The sequence below is a fragment of the Callithrix jacchus genome, chromosome 12 (genome assembly GCF_049354715.1).
Source record: "Callithrix jacchus isolate 240 chromosome 12, calJac240_pri, whole genome shotgun sequence".
Lineage (NCBI taxonomy): Eukaryota > Metazoa > Chordata > Mammalia > Primates > Cebidae > Callithrix > Callithrix jacchus.
The window spans coordinates 95,467,926-95,485,801 of record NC_133513.1 but is presented as its reverse complement, the minus strand read 5'-3'; the positions used below and the strand labels follow the sequence as shown (position 1 = coordinate 95,485,801).

The following is a 17,876-nucleotide window of genomic DNA, read 5'->3' as shown; positions in this document are numbered from 1 at the left end:
ATCAGATACGAGAATTGAAACTTCTGCTTTTTATTTATTTATTTATTTTTGCTCTCCATTTGGTTGGTAAATCTTTCTCCATCCCTTTGTTTTGAGTCTTTGTGTATCCTTGCATGTGAAATGGGTCTGGATGTAGCATACCATTGGGTTTTGGCTGTATCTTTTGATTGTGGGATTTAGTAGATTTAAATTTAGGATTATTGCCATTTGATGTTAACTGGCTATTTTATCCATTCGTTGATGTAAATTCTTCTTTATGTTGATGCTCTTTGCTTTTTGGTATATTTTTAGAAAGGCTAATATTGGTTGTTTCTATGTGTAATGCTTCTTTCAGAAGCTCTTGTAAAGCAGGCCTGGTGGTAATAAAATCTCTGAGTACTTGCTTGTTCGTAAAAGATTTTATTTTTCCTTCAGTTGTGAAGCTTAGTTTGGCTGGATATGAAATTCTTGGCTGAAAGTTCTGTTCTTTAAGGATGTTGAATATTGGCCCCCACTCTCTTCTGGCTTGTAGAGTTTCTGCTGAGAGATCTGCTGTAAGTCTGATAGGCTTCCCTTTGTGGGTAACCTGACCTTTCTCTCTGGCTGCCCTTAGTATTTTCTCGTTTGTTTCAACCCTGGTGAATCTAACGATTATGTGCCTTGGGGTTGCTCTTCTTGAGGAATATCTTTGTGGTGTTCTCTGTATTACCTGGGGTTGAATCTTGTCCTGCTTTGCTAGTTTAGGAAAATTTTCCTGAATAATATCCTGAAGAATATCTTCCAGCTTGGATTCATTCTCTCTGTCGCATTCAGGTACACCTATCAAATGTAAATTTGGTCTTTTCACATAGTCCCACATTTCTTGGAGACTTTGCTCATTCCTTTTTATCTTTTTTTCTCTAATCTTGTCTTCTTGTTTTATTTCATTAAGTTGGACTTCGACCTCTGATATCCTTTCTTCTGCTTGAACAATTTGAGTGTTTAAACCTGTGCATACTTCTCGGAGTTCCTGTATTGTATTCTTCAGTTCCATTAATTCACTTATATTCCTCTCTAAGTTGTCTATTCTCATTAGGATTTTGTCAAACCTTTTTTTCAAAGTTCTTAGTTTCTTTACATTGGGCTACAACATGTTCTTTTAACTCACAGATGTTTCTTATTATCCATCTTCTGAAGCCTGATTGTGTTAATGGGATGCACTTGTTCTCCATTAAGCCTTGTTTCCTTGTTGGTGAGGAACTGTGATCCTCTTTAGAGGGAGAGGCATTCTGATTTTGAGTATTCTCAGCCTTTTTACGCTGGTTTCTTCTCATCATTGTAAATTTATCCACCTGTCGTCTTTGTAATTACCAACTTTCAAATTAGGTCTCTGAGTTGATGTCCAAGTTGTTAATTCCCAGGGCCAAAATACGAGCAACCCACTGCACCGGCCAAAACAGCAGCGTTAAGACTGATGGTGCTTTTCTGCCTGGGAATCTCCAGTCTGGCTTCCTTCTTGGGTCCGTAATAGGTGACTCTGCCTTCCTGGAGCTCCAAACCTTGGTCAGAAGGGGAACCAGTCCCGTTTACTCTGCTCCAAGAGCTGCCGCGCCAAGGTGCCGGCAAAACCTCTGCGCCGGCCACAAGAGTTGCGCTGGCGACCCGTGTGACTCCTCCACTGGGAATCTTCTGCTCCGTGAGCGACCAAATTTTGTCTGAAAGTGTGGCGTCCTCTCGTTCTCTACGCTTTAACTGGGAGCTGCAATCCTGAGATGTTAGCGATCAGCCGTCTTGGATCGTTCCTCTTTCCTTTATTACTAGTATTTTGCATTCCCAAAGCAAAACATGTTCAATGTAGAAAAGTCAAAGACTCCAGAAAAATCACAACGTTGAGTATACAGTGAAAATCCTCATCACCATCCTATTTCCACTTCCCTCCCTTTGGTGTGCATTCACTTTTTTCTAGGTTCAAATAAATGTATATATTATATACAAATATTAGACCTTTTTAAAAAAAATTTCTGTGAGACAGAGTCTTCCTCTGTCACCCAGGCTGGAGTATACTGGCACAATATTGGCTCACTTCAATCTCTGCCTCCCAGGTTCAAGTGATTCTCCCACCTCAGCCTCCTGAGTAACTGGAACTACAGGCGCATGCCAACACACCCAGCTAAATTTTGTATTTTTAGTAGAGACGAGGTTTCGCCATGATGGCAGGCTGGTCTCGAACTCCTGACCTCAAGTGATCTGCCTGCCTCTGCCTCCCAAAGTGCTGGGATTACAGGTGTGAGCCACTGCACCCAGCCGCTTTCTTTTTCTTAAATACAAATAGTACCATGTAATAATGTATTTCTGTTGCTTTTGTAATAGTTCTGACTCCTCATTCTCTCTCTTCTTTCCTCAGGGATCCGGTGTGATTAAAGCTGGTTTTGCTGGTGATCAGATCCCCAAATACTGCTTTCCAAACTAGTAAGTCATTCTGTAGCTTAGACGTTTGGGAGGTTTGTCAGCTTTGTTATAGGGCCAGCCCTATAAGGGACAGAAGCTGGGTTGGGGTCAACAAAGGAAAACAGTTGTCTACATGGTACAATTTGAGAGGCACAGACAAGAAGCCTCTTTTTAAAAATCTGATTTTATCTGATGCTAAAAATTGTATGATTGGTAACTTATTGCTTTGGATGATTGCCTCTTTGTGGAGCCCTTTTTAAAAAATTCTCCTATCACCCAGGCTGGGGATTAACATTTAACCCACCTACCATCTTTTTTTTTTTTCTTTTTTTCTTTTATTTGAGACAGAGTCTTGCTCTATCACCCAGGCTGTAGTACAGTGGCACGATCTCAGCTCATGGCATCCTCTGCTGCCTGGATTCAAGCGATTCCCCTGCCTCAGCCTCCTGATTAGCTGGGACTACAGGCACATGCTACCACACCCTGCTGATTTTTTTGTATTTTAGAGGTAGAGATGGGGTTTTACCATGTTGGCCAGGATGTTCTCAATCTCCTGACCTCATGATCCACCTGCCTCGGCCTCCCAAAGTGCTGGGATTACAGGCCTGAGCCACCGCGCCTGGCCTAACCCACCTACCATCTTAATGAGAAGGAGTTTCTCAGAGCTTTCCTCCTAAGGCTCAGAGACTGCAGGCAGGAGAAGAGCATAGAGGCTTAGAGGAAGGGCTTAAAGGAGGAAGGAAAGGAAGAGGCTATCTGTCTGATCTGTAGCATCACAGTTTATTTTGTTTTGTTTTTTTTTTTGAGATAGAGTTTCGCTGTTGTTACCCAGACTGGAGTGCAATGGCACGATCTCGGCTCACCGTAACCTCCGCCTTCTGGGTTCAAGCAATTCTGTCTCAGCCTCCCGAGTAGCTGGGACACAGGCGTGCACCACCATGCCCAGCTAATTTTTGTATTTTTAGTAGAGACAGGGTTTCACCTTGTTGACCAGGATGGTCTTGATCTCTTGACCTCTGATCCACCTGCCTCAGCTTCCCAAAGTGCTGGGATTATAGGCGTGAGCCACCGCGCCCGGCATGGTTTTGTTTTTTTAAGACAGAGTCTCATTCTGTAGCTCAGGCTGAAGTGCAGTGGTGTAATCTCGGCTTACTGCAACCTCTGCCTTCTGGGTTCAAGCAATTCTCATGCCTCAGTCTCCCAAGTAGCTGAGATTACAGGCATGTGCCACCATGCCCAGCTAATTTTTGTATTTTTAGTAGAGACAGGGTTTCACCATGTTGCCCAGGCTGGCCTGAAACTCCTGACCTCAAATGATCCACCTGCCTTGGCCTCCCAAAGTGCTGGGATTATAGGCATGAGCCACTGAGCCTAGCCCAGCATCAGTTTTACTTAGAGGTCCTGGGAAGGGGACTAAGGACACTAACATTTTTTGAGTTAATCACTCATTTAGAAATTCTCATGTTCTAATCTTTCTTGGTCTGTACATACACTGGGGAAAAAGGAGAACTAAAGGTATTGAATACTCTAAAAATTTGTTTTCATAATTTATAATAAATATAAAATATGAAATAATTATAAATAATACATGTTCATTTTAGAAATTGTGGAAAATACAGAAAAGTAGAAAGAAGAAAATCAAAATCAACTGTGACCTCACTGCTTGAAGATGATCTCAGTAGAATTTGAGTGTGTATGTGCATCTATACATCCTTCCCGTGTTCTGTCATGAAATGAAAAATGATGGTCCTCCTCTCTTTTCTAGTGTGGGCCGACCCAAGCACGTTCGTGTCATGGCAGGAGCCCTTGAAGGTGACATCTTCATTGGCCCCAAAGCTGAGGTGATTCCCAGGCCTGCAGAACAAGCCTCAGGCCAGCAGAGAACCTTCATTATTCACCACATGGGACACTTCCCAACATTTGAACACTCCCATAAGTAAAAGGAGCAACTTTCTCTGAAAATCTCCCTTTTTGGTTTATTTTTCCTAGAAACAGCCTGTGGTCTTGGAGAAGAAATATCTGGAACCCCACTTTGGGAAACACTGAGACCAGTCTAGAAAACCTGGCTTTTACCTTCTGTATTCTGTCACTGCCTTATCAGTGATCAAATTGACTGTCATTGTTTTGGCCAGAAAAATTCAGTGGGGAGATCCTGGCTGGTGTACCCTAGGGATGAGTTAATTAGCACAGCTTTGGCAGAGCCCTCATGCAGCCTCTTGTAAGCAGAACAGCAGAATCACTGTTGCCATCCTTGGCCTCAAGTGCTGAGGCCCAGAAGCGGAAGCCAGGAGATTGTCTTGGAACCAGGCACTGAGAAAGGTGCCTCCTGTCACTTGCCCTGGAGGCACCTGAGGGCCCATGGAAATGCAGAAGCCCCCTGCTTTGCCAGTTCCTCAGGAATGAGAGCAGTTTGCAGCAAACAGTATATAGACTTGGAGAATGAGTGCCCACCCTTAGCCCTGGGCAAGGACAGCAAGGTGGGAGCTCAGGAAGCTGAGGCTTTTTTGCAAGTGATTCAGCTTGCACTGCTCAGTCTGGGAGAGTAGGGTCCTGGGCGGAACCTGACTGCTGCTACAAGCCCCGTTCTCTTTTCCCAGGAGCACCGAGGGCTGCTCTCGATCCGCTATCCCATGGAGCATGGTATCGTCAAGGACTGGAACGACATGGAACGCATCTGGCAATATGTCTATTCTAAGGACCAGCTGCAGACTTTCTCAGAGGAGGTGAGGGTCCCATGTGTAGGGCACTCCTGTGGGTTATACAAAGCTGGGTCAAACTCCTACTCTAGAGATGATGAGGAGGATGACGATAACTGCCAAGAGTGTTGGAGCCATTTGCTTTTCAGTCATATTCAAATTTAATCTTAACACCATTCCTATGAGATATAGGTAGTATTATCTCATTTTACAAACAAGAGAACAAGTTCAGAAAAGCCAACTCATATTTCCAAGGTCACTTCATGAATAAAGGGTAGAGATGGGACTCAAACCTATGTCTTTTAGAATTCAGAGCCTATGCTCATTAACTTCTCATCCAGACTGGAGTGCAATAGCTCACTGCAGCCTCAACCTCTTGGGCTCAAGTAATCCTCCCATCTCAGCACCACCCCCCGCCATGCCCAGCTAATTTTTTTTTTTTTTTTTTTTTTGCAGTGGAGTTTTGCTCTTGTTGCCCAGGCTGGACTGCAACGGTATGTTCTAGGCTCACTACAACCTCCACCTCTCGGATTCAAATGATTCTCCTGCTTCAGCCTCCCAAGTAGCTAGGATTACAGCATGAGCTACAGTGCCTGGCCAATTTTTGTATTTTTGGTAGAGATAAAGTTTTGCCATGTTTCCCAGGCCCGTCTCAAACTCCTGTGTTCAAGCAGTCCATCCGCCTCCACCTCTCAAAGTGCTAGGATTACAGGCGTGAACCACTGTGTGCAGCCTGTGCTTATTAACTTCTGAGGAAGTAACCCTCCAGTCAAAAATGCAAAGGGAGACCGGGTGCTATGGCTCACACCTGTAATCCCAGAAATTAGGGGGTGGCTCTCTTGAGCTCAGGAGTTTGAGATCAACCTGGGCAGCGTGGTGAAACACCATCTCTACTAAAAATATGAAAAAAAAAAAAAAAAAATAGCCCAGGTGTGGTGGTACGAGCCTTAGTCCCAGCTACTTGGAAGGCTGAGGTGGGAGGATTGCTTGAGCTTGGGAGGCTGAGGTTGCAGTGAGCCAAGATCGCACCACTCAACTCCCAGCCTGAGTGACAGAGCAAGACCCTGTCTCAAAAAAAAAAAAAAAAGAGAGAGAGGTGCAAACCAGGCATATCAATTTCTAGGTGCAAATGGGATGTTTTGAGTTTTTTTTTAAAGCAGTGGCCCCCAAACTTTTTGCCTCCAGGGACTAGTTTCTTGGAAGACAATTTTTCTACGGGGGTTGGGGCTTGGGGTGTGGGGATAGTTTCTGGATGAAACTGTTCCACCTCTGATCATCAGGTATTTGATTCTCATGAGTATGCAACCTAGATCCCTCACATGCACAGTTCACAGTAGGGTTCACACTCCTATGAGAATCTAGTGCCTGACAGGAGGTGGAGCTCAGATAGTAATGCTCGATTACCTGCCACTCACCTCCTGCTGTGTGGCCTGGTTCCTAACAGGCCACAGACTGGTACTGGTCTGTGGCAGGCAGTAGAGTGGGGGAAGAATTTAGTTTCACAACTTGACCACTGGAGATACACAGTAGACACAGGGGCCTGTATACCAATCTTAGAGGACAGGGAGGGGAGTTGGGGGCACAGCTGAGAACAGAATGAGATTTTAAAGAGGGCATTAACTTGAAAAGTTAAGAAACCTACTTGGGCAGGGATAGGTGACTGGCACAGCTTGGCTTTTTTTGGAGGGAGGCTGAGAAAAGTCCCCAGGGTCTTAAACCAGCAAGTCGGGGTCTAATGAGAGTGGAAATCTGGCTTTGCCCTTATTGTCTCCCCGGCTCCTTTCACCAGCATCCTGTGCTCCTGACTGAGGCACCTTTAAACCCACGAAAAAACCGGGAACGAGCTGCTGAAGTTTTCTTTGAGACCTTCAACGTGCCCGCTCTTTTCATCTCCATGCAAGCTGTGCTCAGCCTGTGAGTAGCAGCTGGCTAGTCCGGCCCCTGCAGGGAAAGCAGTCCTTTGGCACAGCTGAGGCTGGCTGTCCTCTGGGATGGTTCAGAGTAACTTGAGCCCCCTGTGCTAGGGAAGGGTTAAAGATGGTGGGAAAGAGAGAGAGGCTTTTGCTGAAACTGAGCACTGAGGCTTTGTAGTTGAAAGCAGAAAAGGACATGTGGCTGCTATTGACCATATCCCAGTGTCAGGTCTCCTAGCAGGTTTGGTCCCCAAGGCCTTGGCTCCGCCTGCTGAGGCAGCCACATGCTGCAGCAGCTCTTCCTGGAGGCCCCTGTGATGTGTCCACTTATTCAGCGCTAACTGTGGCTGGCTGCTTGGCCAGGCCCCTGAGACAACCATGATCCAAATGCCACCACATTCCTTGTTCTCATGCCCCGTGGTTCCTCTCATACTCCTTCCCCACCTCATACCAGGGTGAGGCCTACTGCAGAGATCATCCACAGTGACCTACAATGGGATTTACTTGACCCCATTAACTAATTGTGAGCTAGCATTTAAAAATCAAGAGCTATCCCATCAGAATCCAAATTGTTGGCTTCTCTGAAAAAAAGGGACGATCTGGGAATGCCGGCACATATTCCCACAGGGCAGAAATAGCTGGAGCTGAAGAGTGGCTGCCACTTGAGATGGAGCTGGAAATCACGCCCTCCGACCCGCCCATGCTCTCTGTTGGCCTCCCCCAAAACAGCAGGGTGTCAGTTGCCTTACTTGCCTTTTTTTGGAGGGAGGCTGACAAAGGTCCCCATGCTCTCAAACTAGCAAGGCAGGATCTCCTGCCTTCGTTTTTTTTTTGAGACGGAGTCTTGCTCCGTCACCCAGGCTAGAGTACAGTGGCATGATCCCAGCTCACTGCAACCTCTGCCTCCCGGGTTCAAGCAATTCTCTTGCCTCAGCTTCCTGAATAGCGGGATTACAGGCGTGCACCATTACACCTGGCTAAATTTTTTATATTTTTAGTTAAGGCAGGTTTTACCATGTTGGTCAGGTGGTCTCAAACACCTGACCTCATGATCTGCCCGCCTCGGCCTCCCAAAGTGCTGGGATTACAGGCGTGAGCCACCACGCCCAGCCTCCTGCCTTCATTTTTTATGAAAGTGAAAAATATTCTTATTTTCCTTTACTCTTTTCCGGCGTGGCCCCAGTAGGCATTTGAGGGGTTTTGCCTTTTGTCTAGAGACTTAAAACTGGCCCCTAGGCTGGGTGTCTGAAGTAGCTGAAGGCCAGGCCATCTCAGACAGGAAGGCCTGATCTTCTGGGCATGGGGAGGGAACTTGAAGAAGCTCAGCACATTCCATTCAGGTGTTTCATGGCTTGCTCCAACACTCAGGCTGCTTTAGTGCCCAGTCCCTTCTCAGGCTCCTGGAGATAGGCAGGCCTAAGCTTTAGTTTAGCCAACAGTGAATACTCAAAAGAAGTATATTTCTTCCAAATTTAAGAAGGCAGTGCTTAGTGACGGTTTGCCCCTTTGCTTCAGTTATGCCACAGGTAGGACCACGGGGGTGGTGCTGGATTCTGGGGATGGCGTAACCCATGCCGTGCCCATCTATGAGGGTTTTGCCATGCCCCACTCCATCATGCGCATCGACATCGCGGGCCGGGATGTCTCTCGCTTCCTGCGCCTCTACCTGCGTAAGGAGGGCTACGATTTCCACTCATCCTCTGAGTTTGAGATTGTCAAGGCCATAAAGGAAGTAAGTGCTGCCCCTGGGCCTACGGATGGAGTGGGGATTTGGAGCAAAGCAGCCAGAACCCCGTTGACCTACCTGGGGGTCACTGCTGATACCCTGTTCTTCCCAGCCAGGTCTCCCCTACTTCAGACTGACAGATTTGCCTTCCTGATGTGCTGCCATCTTGTTGGGGGAAAGGGAACTGCTTCCATTTCTTCAATTGGGTGATGGCTACATAGGGGCTCTCTATGTTTCTTATACCTTATATGCAAATTAAATAGGGTTTTGTTTTGTTTGTTTTTGAGATGGAGTCTCACTCTTTTGCCCAGGCTGTAGTGCAGTGGTGCAATCTTGGCTCACTGTAATCTCTGCCTCCCAGGTTCAAGCAATTCTCCTGTCTCAGCCTCCACAATAGCTGGGATTATAGGCACCCACCACCACAACCCACTAATTTTTGTATTTTTCGCAGAGAGGAGGTTTCACCATGTTGATCAGGCTGGTCTCAAACTCCTGACCATAAGTGATCTGCCTGCCTCAGCCTCCCAAACTGCTGGGATTACAGGCATGAGCTACCACATCTGGTCCTGGTTTTTTTATTTTTTAACATCCTTGAAGAAGTCATAATACATTTAATACATTTATCTTTGTAACGTAAGTAAACTGAACCCTCCTGCCACCTGTGGCTATAGGGAAACCACTGAGCTGGGTAGAACCAGAACCATATGAGGGGTAGGAGAAAGATGCCTGGACCTGGGCTGAACTTAGGTTGTGGTCTCAGACCTAGGATCCAGAGGCCAGGTTTCCAAGCTTGCCCCCCAGGAAGGTGGAGCAGGTAAGAACTCATATGCCAAATGCCACCCAGTGAAGGCCAACAGAGACCTGCCGGCCCCTGCTTCTGGGAAGCAGCTGTAGTGACCATTGAGGCAATCACAGCGTTTAGATATGTTTCTGCAGCAGCACATTCCTCCCCTGGGCCTTTGACTGGGTATGCACCAAGTTTCCTGCCAGCCTGACTGTCATGCTTGGTTCTGCAGAGAGCCTGCTACCTATCCATAAACCCCCAGAAGGATGAGACACTAGAGACAGAGAAGGCTCAGTACTACCTGCCTGATGGCAGCACCATTGAGGTAGGTGGCCAGCCTTCTACCTTTGGTTCCCTCAGGTCCACAAAAGCTCTGGGCCCAACCAGCATTCCTTATGAGGGGCTGGAGTCCGGCAAGCCAGTCCCTTTACACCAAGCTTGTCCCACTGGCTGCACATGGTCCAGGATGACTTTCAGTGAGGCCCAACACAAATTCATAATCTTTCTTAAAACATTATGAGATTTTTTTCATGATTTTTTTTTTTTTAGCTTAACAGCTATAATTAGTGTTAGTGTATTTTATGTGTGGCCCAAGACAATTTTTCTTCCAGTGTGGCCTGGGGAAGCCAGGGCCACACTAGAATTTGATACCCCTGCTTTATACCTCTGTCTGGAGCAGCAGAGCTCATGAGAATGAGTGGCCCTGTCTCCTGCAGAGAAGGCAGCAGGGACTTTGCTCCCTCCCACTAGAGGGGAGGAAGCTCCTAAGGGATTTTCCCACATCAGCATGAGATTTGGAAGTATGATGGTTAGTGCCATCCTTCACCACACTTTCATACCTGGGCACAGCGTAGGGTGAGTTGCCACTTGCTTGAACCTCCGTTGATAGGACGTTTCCATGAGCAAATAAATCCATGTATTGATGCTGAAGATCTCTTGGCTGACAAATGCCAGGGCAAGAATGAAATATAGGAGCCTCCCCTCACTAGTTTCTAGGAGCCCTATCTTTGTTCCTTCAAGCCCTTGACATGTAGAGTCTGTCTTGAACCTGGCCTTCATAGCCACCTAGTTACTAAGTCATGTGCAGAGGGGCCTCTTCCATTCCCACCCCCAAAGGGACTTTGGTCCCAGCTCCAACCTCTTCAGCTGGCCCTCCTACCTGCAGATTGGTCCTTCCCGATTCCGGGCCCCTGAGCTGCTCTTCAGGCCAGACTTGATCGGGGAGGAGAGTGAAGGCATCCACGAGGTCCTGGTGTTCGCCATCCAGAAGTCAGACATGGACCTGCGACGCACGCTTTTCTCCAACATCGTCCTGTCGGGAGGCTCTACCCTGTTCAAAGGTTGGTCTTTGCTCTTGGAGCCCTCCCCCTGCAAACGTTCAGCTCCTCATGGTTCCAGGCACCCAGTGAATTGACTTGAAGTTCTCCTCTTCTGCCCATTCAGGTTTTGGTGACAGACTACTAAGTGAAGTGAAGAAACTAGCTCCAAAAGACGTGAAGATCAGGGTAGGAGCACGGTGGGGCCTGGCCTGGGTGGAACTGGGCCTCCATGGACAGAGCGCCATCCGGTGTAGCTTCCCTCTGGCTTTACCCAAGCTCTTCAGGCAGCCATGGCTCTATAAGCAGCACCAGGTTCCCAGCCTGTACACTGACCCTGAGGTCTAGGTCAGCTACAGGGAGGCTGAGTTCTTATTCTCCCTCTTCACTCCAAAGGAAGGCAGTACTAATACCCAGATGAGGCAGGGTACTAGGTAGAGAGCCCCTCATGTGATCTTTCAGGGAAACTGATCTTGAGAGGAGACTGACTTTTACTGCAGCTGTGTCCCCTACCAAAGTGGCTGCCTATCACACAGTCTGATGCCTTAGTGACGGGCGAAGGGGGTTGGCTATCTGAGGAGAGGGGGGATCCTAAAGGAAGGAGTGCAGTTCCTGCTTTGGAGTCTGCTTCTCCATGGCCCCAGATAGCCCTGGCTTCCCTGGGACCTGTGGGCACTGGAAACCTGCTTTCCCAGATGACTGGCAGGCTGGCCACAGTGCCCTCCAGAGGGCTTCAGGCTTGTCTTGTGAAATGCATCCTCTGCCTTGGGCAAAGAGAGGAGCATTGTAGGGAAAGGGAGCAGGAGGGCTGGAAGTCTTAGATTCCTCTTTCCACCCACCTTTGCAGATATCTGCACCTCAGGAGAGACTGTATTCCACGTGGATTGGGTGAGTAGCTCTTCTGGGAGTGAGAACGGAACAGGAAGTGATGGCACTGATAACTCCTCAGCACCCCGTCCCTCTAAAGAAAACTCTGATTTGATTTGGCCCTAGGGGACTGGCAGGCTCCACACATACACCCACTTCTCTCTCACACTGTTCCTCTGGGTTTCCTTCCTCCAGGGGCTCCATCCTTGCCTCCCTGGACACCTTTAAGAAGATGTGGGTCTCCAAGAAGGAATATGAGGAAGACGGTGCCCGATCAATCCACAGGAAAACCTTCTAATGTTGGGACATCATCTTCACCTCTCTCTGAAGTTAACTCCACTTTAAAACTCGCTTTCTTGAGTCAGAGTGTTTGCGAGGAACTGCCTGTGTGTGTGAGTACGTGTGTGGGTACGAGTGTGTGCGTGCATGCGAGTGCCGTGTGGCCCAGGGACCCCGGGCTCAGAAAGGACGATGAACTACCTGCGATGGTGACAGCCTGAGGCCTGGAGTTGACCACTAACTGGCTCCTGACAGGGACGAGCGCTGGCAGAGGCTGCACTCCCTCCTCAGGTGGGCCTCTGGCTGGCTATGGGGGACTCTGTTTACTACCACAGGGAGAGGGAGGGAGGTAAGCCACCCTCTGGGAGACCTTGCTGCTGCCCATCCTAGGCCGGGCTGGCCCTACCCTCACCCCCATCCCCCAGGATGCTTTGAGGCCCCAGGCAGCTGCTCCCTACCCTTGCTGGTCACTCTACTATCGGTGCCTCCTGACTGCACATTGAAGGCTGGGGCTGGGGTTGAGTTCTGTCTGATTTTGTTGCCATTTTGATTTGGGAGGCTGGAAAAGCACCCCAAGAGCTATTACAGAGACTGAAGTCAGGAGAGAGCAGGAGGCCTTCAGGTTCACCAGGGAACAAGACCACACCAGCCACTGGAGGAGAGGAGCAAAAACAGTCCTCCCTCTGAGTGGCTGCAGAGTTAATGTTCCCGGTCCAGTCCCCTTCCAGGGGCCTTGGGAGAGTTTAAGGTGCCTGCTGGTTCCAGGTCCTCGCTTTCCATCTGTTCTTATTGCAATGCCATCTTCAGACAGTTTTATTTATTGAAGTGTTTGTTCAGTAAGGGGCTGGAGAGAGGGAACTTGCTGCCTCCTGCCCTGCCTCACTAATGTTTACAGCACCTAAGCTTAGCCTAGCCTCCAGGGCCCTGCCTCTCCCTGCTGATGCTGAGATGACAGTGTCCACAGGCTGCAGGACCATTTGAGATTGGAAGCTACACTCAAAGACATGCCCACCAGCCTCTTTCTCCCTCTTCCTTTTGCTCATTGCCCTGGAATCAACAGGCTGGTTGCTGGTTAAATTTTTTGAAACAGGAGGTAGAATTTTTCTTTGGCAGAGGCCTCTAAGCAAGGGAGGGGTGTTGGAGAGCCCGTGTCCTTAGGACTGGAGAAAGCTGCAATTAACCAAGTTGCCTTTTGCCACTGTAGCTGACCAGGGGACTAGGTTGTAGAGGTGGGAAGGCCCCCTCTGGGCTGATCTTGTGCCATTCTTGACCTTGGACCTGGTTGGTTAAGGGGAGAGAGGGCCAGACCAGAGTGCCAGGAGCTAATGGAGCCAGGTCTGACTCCTAGGAGTGGTCCAAAGGCCTTCAGCCCAGATGGTGCAAAGCTGGGGCCAGCCTGTCTTCACCGGCACCCTTACCTCTGACACCAAGACCCACCCCAATCCCAGACTCCATGCAGTGTTCTCCCCTACGCCGTCCTATGACCAAAGGCCCCTGCCAGGTGTGGGCCGCAGCAGCAGATGTGTGTGAAAGCGATATAGCGCCCCGCGGACTGCAGTGCGCTTAACCAACTCACCTCCCTTCTCTTAGCCCAAGCCTGTCCCTCGCACAGCCTCACACAAACCACATTGCCTGGTGGGGCCCAGTGTACTGAAATAAAGTCCTTCCGATAGACACATCAGCTGGGCCTCTGTCTGTCACCAAGGCCAAGTGGGAAGAGAGAAGAGTGATAGGCCCTGAATCTGAGGTGGTGACTGGGCCTGATCCATCGTCTAGAGGGCATCGTTGTACCAGGCAGCCTTGTTCAGAGCATAGTCCAAGTCCCAGCCTATCACGTGGATGCAGCCCAAGTTCAAGAACAGAGGGTCCCACTCCTGTGTACACTCAAGCCCAAGGGTGAGACTCAACTCCAGATGACAGGAGCAGCTCTTGACATCCCTGAAATCAAAGATTCTCAAAACTGTCATGTGTGTAAAAAGGCTGGGAGCTTGGATGCACGCAGTGGCTCACACCTGTAATCCCAGCACTTTGGGAGGCTGAGGCGGGTGGATTATGAGGTCAGAGGTTCGAGACTGGCCTGTACCTACTAAATATACAAAAAAAAAAATAGCCAGGCGTGGTGCCATGTGCCTGTAATCCCAGCTACTCAGGAGGCTGAGGCAGGAAAATCGTTTGAACCCGGGAGGCAGAGGTTGTGGTGAGCCAATATCATGCCATTGCACTCCAGCCTGGGCAACAGAGTGAGACTTCATCTCAAAACAAACAAACAAAAAAACCAGAAGGCTGGGAACTTACTACAATGCAGTTTCCAGGGCCCATGCTCAGATGTCCTGATTAATCACTTCTGCACTTAAACCCTTCACTTGGGAGGAAAATTGCCAGGTGCTGACAAATGGTAACCTATTTTAATCTTCCCTGTAGCCTTACAAAGTATTTGTGCTTTTATTGTCCATTTTACAGATAAGGATTTGGAGCCACAGAAAGATTAAACAATTTCCCAAAGCCCTGTGCCCCACCTCTTTTTTTTTTTTAGAAGTCTCACTTTGTTGCCCAGGCTGGAATGCAGTGGTGCAATCTTGATTTCCACTCACTGCAACCTCTGCTTCCCGGGTTCAAGCGATTCTCCTGCCTCAGCCTCCCAAGTAGCTGGGATTACAGGTGCTTGCCACCAGGCCCAGCTAATTTTTGTATTTTTATTTTTTAATATTTATATATATATATTTTTTTTGAGACGGAGTTTCGCTCTTGTTACCCAGGCTGGAGTGCAATGGTGCGATCTCGGCTCACCGCAACCTCCACCTCCTGGGTTCAAGCAATTCTCCTGCCTCAGCCTCCTGAGTTACAGGCATGCACCACCATGCCCAGCTAATTTTTTGTATTTTAAAGTAGAGATGGGGTTTCAGCATGTTGACCAGGATGGTCTCGATCTCTTGACCTCGTGATCCATCTGCCTCAGCCTCCCAAAGTGCTGGGATTACAGGCATGAGCCACCGCGCCCAGCCATTTTTGTATTTTTAATAGAGACAGGGTTTCACCATGTTGGCCAGGCTGGTCTTGAACTTCTGACCCCAGGTGATCTGCCCTCTTCGGCCTCCCAAAGTGCTGGGATTACACGTGTGAGCCACTGCACCCAGCACTGGCTTTTATTAATCTAGGATGTAAGCCCAGGCCATACAGCCTAAGCCTACATTTTTAATCACTATGCAGACTAAAAAAACGTTGGCCTAGAGCAGTGGTTCCCAAGTGGGACCAATTTTGCCTCCCAGGACACATCTGGCAATGCCTGGAAATATATTTGGTTGTTACAACTGGTGGTGGGGAGGGGTGCTAAAAGTCTACAACAGAGAAATACCTGGCCCCAAATACCTCTAGTGCCAAGTTTGAGAAATGGTTTCTGAGAGCCATGGTTTTCAGCCCCAGCTGCATGACAGAATCACCTACAGAGATGTTCAAAATCCCACTGCCCAGGCCATACCCCAGGCCCATTAAGTCAGAACCCCAAGGAACAGAATTCAGATGTCGGTATTTTTTAAGCTCCAAAGGTGACCCTAAGGTTGAGAACCTTGGGCCTGAAAGAGGCTCCTCTTTGACTACCATGCCCAGCAGTGGTACGTGGGAAATGCACTAAGGCTGCTGGCTCCAGGCCCGACGGTCATTTTGGGCCGCTTGTGTAGTTATCAATCTTTTTCTCCCTGGTACCTTGGTAACCCACCATTCTTTTTTTATGTGTGTGTGACAGAGTCTTACTCTGTCACCCAGGTTGGAGTGGACGCAGTGGCACAATGTTGGCTCAATGCAACCTCTTCCTTCTGAATTCAAGCGATTCTCCTGCCTCAGCCTCCCGAGTAGCTGGGATTACAGGCACATGCCACCATGCCCAGTTACTTTTTGTATTTTTAGTAGAGATGGGGTTTTGCCATGTTGGCCAGGCTGGTCTCAAACTCCAGACCTCAGGTGATCCACCTCAGCCTCCCAAAGTGAAAGGTGGCTCAGGCTGGGATTACAGGCTTGAGCCACCGTGCCCAGCCTAGCTACCACTCTTATTCAGAAAAAAAATGCTCTCAGGGGCTTTTTCTAGTCAGTAAGGCATCCTGGTTCTCAATCCCAGCAATCCACCACTCACTCACACAGTACAGACATGAGGAAAAAGAATGGCTGACTTTAATCAGTCTGGAAGGAAATAAACATCTTTAGAGGCCGTGTCGGGGTGGGGAACCTTGCAACAGAGGAGCCATGACACTTCAAGCACAGCTGAAGCAGAGAACCTTCTGAGAGAAACCACTAGAAGGGTGGACCAAGGGGGAGGTGGGACTTAGAGTCAGCTTTCCCTGACTGGGAAAAAGGGAGCAGTTGCAGTATCAAAAGTGAGCCCACCAGAGTGGCCAGCTCCGGCCAGGCAGCAGGGTGGCCTTCTATGCCCCATGGCAGACCCGTGTGTACCACAGGGCAGCCCCATCTCTTCTTGGTCCTCTTTCTTCCTGCCCTGCTAGAGAATCACATCCCTGAGCACATACAGCCCAGCCCTTGTCCAAGCTGAGCCAGACAGCTAAGCAGGGACTTAGGCCACAGTGATGCTCCCAGCTCAGTTCCAGGAGCTCCCCGCTGCCATGTATTCCAGGCCGCACTGGAGGAAAGTGGTGGAGCAGGATGCGGGTAAAACAGGCTTCTGGCCGGGCACAGTGGCTCACACCTGTATTCCCAGCACTTTGGAAGACAGAAGCAGGCAAATCACTTGAGGTCAGGAGTTTGAGACCAGTCTGGCCAACATGGTGAAACCCCATCTGTACTAAAAAATACAAAAATTAGGCCAGGCGCAGTGGCTCACGCCTATAATCCCAGCAGTTTGGGATTGGGCGGATCACTTGAGGTCAGGGGTTCAAGACTTAGCCTGGCCAACATGATGAAACCCTGTTTCTACTAAAAATACAAAAACTAATTGGGTGTGGTGGCACACCCTATAATCCCAGCTGCTCAGGAGGCTGGGGCAGGAGAATGGCTTGAATCTGGGAGGCAGAGGTTGCAGTGAGCCCAGATTGCACCACTGCACTCCAGCCTGGGCAACAGATTGAGACTTCATCTCAAAACAAAACAAAACAAAACAATGAAATCCTTAAAAAAAAAAAAAAAAAAAAAAAAAAAGGCTCCTGCCCCAGGCTGCCAGCACCATCCTCAGTGGGGTGGCCTTGGCCTTGCCACACCTCTCACACCATCTTAACATCCTGGGTTTGGGCCTGTGACAGGTTCTGGCGCTGGGCCTTGACCATGTGCAGGCGTCTCCCGTGCAGCGTGAACTGAGACCAGATGAAGAGCTGAAGCAGAGCACAGGTGATGGGCACCAGCACCAGCAGGTAGAAGCAGCCCTGGCGGAGCGTTGGGGCCCGTGCAGGGGCTGGAGCTGGGGGCTCTGGCCAGGGATGGGCACTCCCCACAGGGGTTATCAGGGACTGCTGGAAGAGGTCATGACCTAGAACAAAAGGGTACAGAAAGCCATGGTCAGCCCACTGCCCTCCAAGTCCATGGTGTGACATCTCAACCACATGGATGTGTCTACATCACTCTCCTACTCTTCCTGTCTCAGTGACAGGCACCACCATCCACCTAGTAACTCAGGCCCAAAACCTCAAAGTCCTCCTCAGTTCCCTGATTCAGTTCACACCATCTCTCTCCAACACCCAATCCTTCATCTCCCCTCCAACTCCAAACATATCCCACCTGCCACCACCCTGGTCCAAGTTTCCATGGCCTCTGCCACGGTCTCCCAAAGATCTCCCTGCTGTCCCCATTCTGGCCTCCCTATGATCTGCTGTCCATATGGCAGCCAGAGTAAAATTTTTTTTTTTGAGGCAGAGTCTCTATTGCCCAGGCTGGAGTGTAGTGGCACGATCTCAG

The 17,876-nt window shown here is 49.0% G+C and overlaps 2 protein-coding genes and 1 long non-coding RNA gene across 9 annotated transcripts in view; 2 read left to right on the top strand and 1 right to left on the bottom strand.

Moving 5' to 3' along the window:
* ACTR1A (actin related protein 1A) overlaps nt 1-13,665 on the top strand; it is a 24,475-nt gene extending 10,810 nt beyond the window's left edge. Inside the window, exons 2-11 of one of the 2 annotated variants that reach the window (XM_002756557.7) lie at nt 2,363-2,427; nt 4,172-4,247; nt 5,004-5,129; nt 6,892-7,016; nt 8,531-8,747; nt 9,758-9,850; nt 10,691-10,865; nt 10,969-11,030; nt 11,689-11,729; nt 11,904-13,665. In XM_002756557.7, the coding sequence (XP_002756603.1) occupies nt 2,363-2,427; nt 4,172-4,247; nt 5,004-5,129; nt 6,892-7,016; nt 8,531-8,747; nt 9,758-9,850; nt 10,691-10,865; nt 10,969-11,030; nt 11,689-11,729; nt 11,904-12,006 (1,083 nt within the window). In that variant the 3' untranslated portion in view covers nt 12,007-13,665. Of the gene's footprint in view, nt 1-2,362; nt 2,428-4,007; nt 4,248-5,003; nt 5,130-6,891; nt 7,017-8,530; nt 8,748-9,757; nt 9,851-10,690; nt 10,866-10,968; nt 11,031-11,688; nt 11,730-11,903 lie in introns of both variants that reach the window. The other variant, XM_078346396.1, reaches the window with a different exon arrangement.
* LOC144578740 (uncharacterized) lies at nt 13,661-17,876 on the top strand. Its single transcript, XR_013525099.1, has 2 exons — nt 13,661-13,883; nt 17,228-17,876. It is a non-coding gene; the product is annotated as an uncharacterized LOC144578740 (long non-coding RNA).
* Nucleotides 16,127-17,876, bottom strand: part of SLC68A1 (solute carrier family 68 member 1) — a 39,470-nt gene continuing 37,720 nt past the window's right edge. For all 6 annotated transcript variants that reach the window (XM_078346392.1, XM_035268934.3, XM_035268933.3 and 3 more), the window contains one exon: nt 16,127-17,451. In XM_078346392.1, coding sequence (XP_078202518.1) covers nt 17,189-17,451 — 263 coding nt within the window. In that variant the 3' untranslated portion in view covers nt 16,127-17,188. The remainder of the gene's footprint in view (nt 17,452-17,876) is intronic.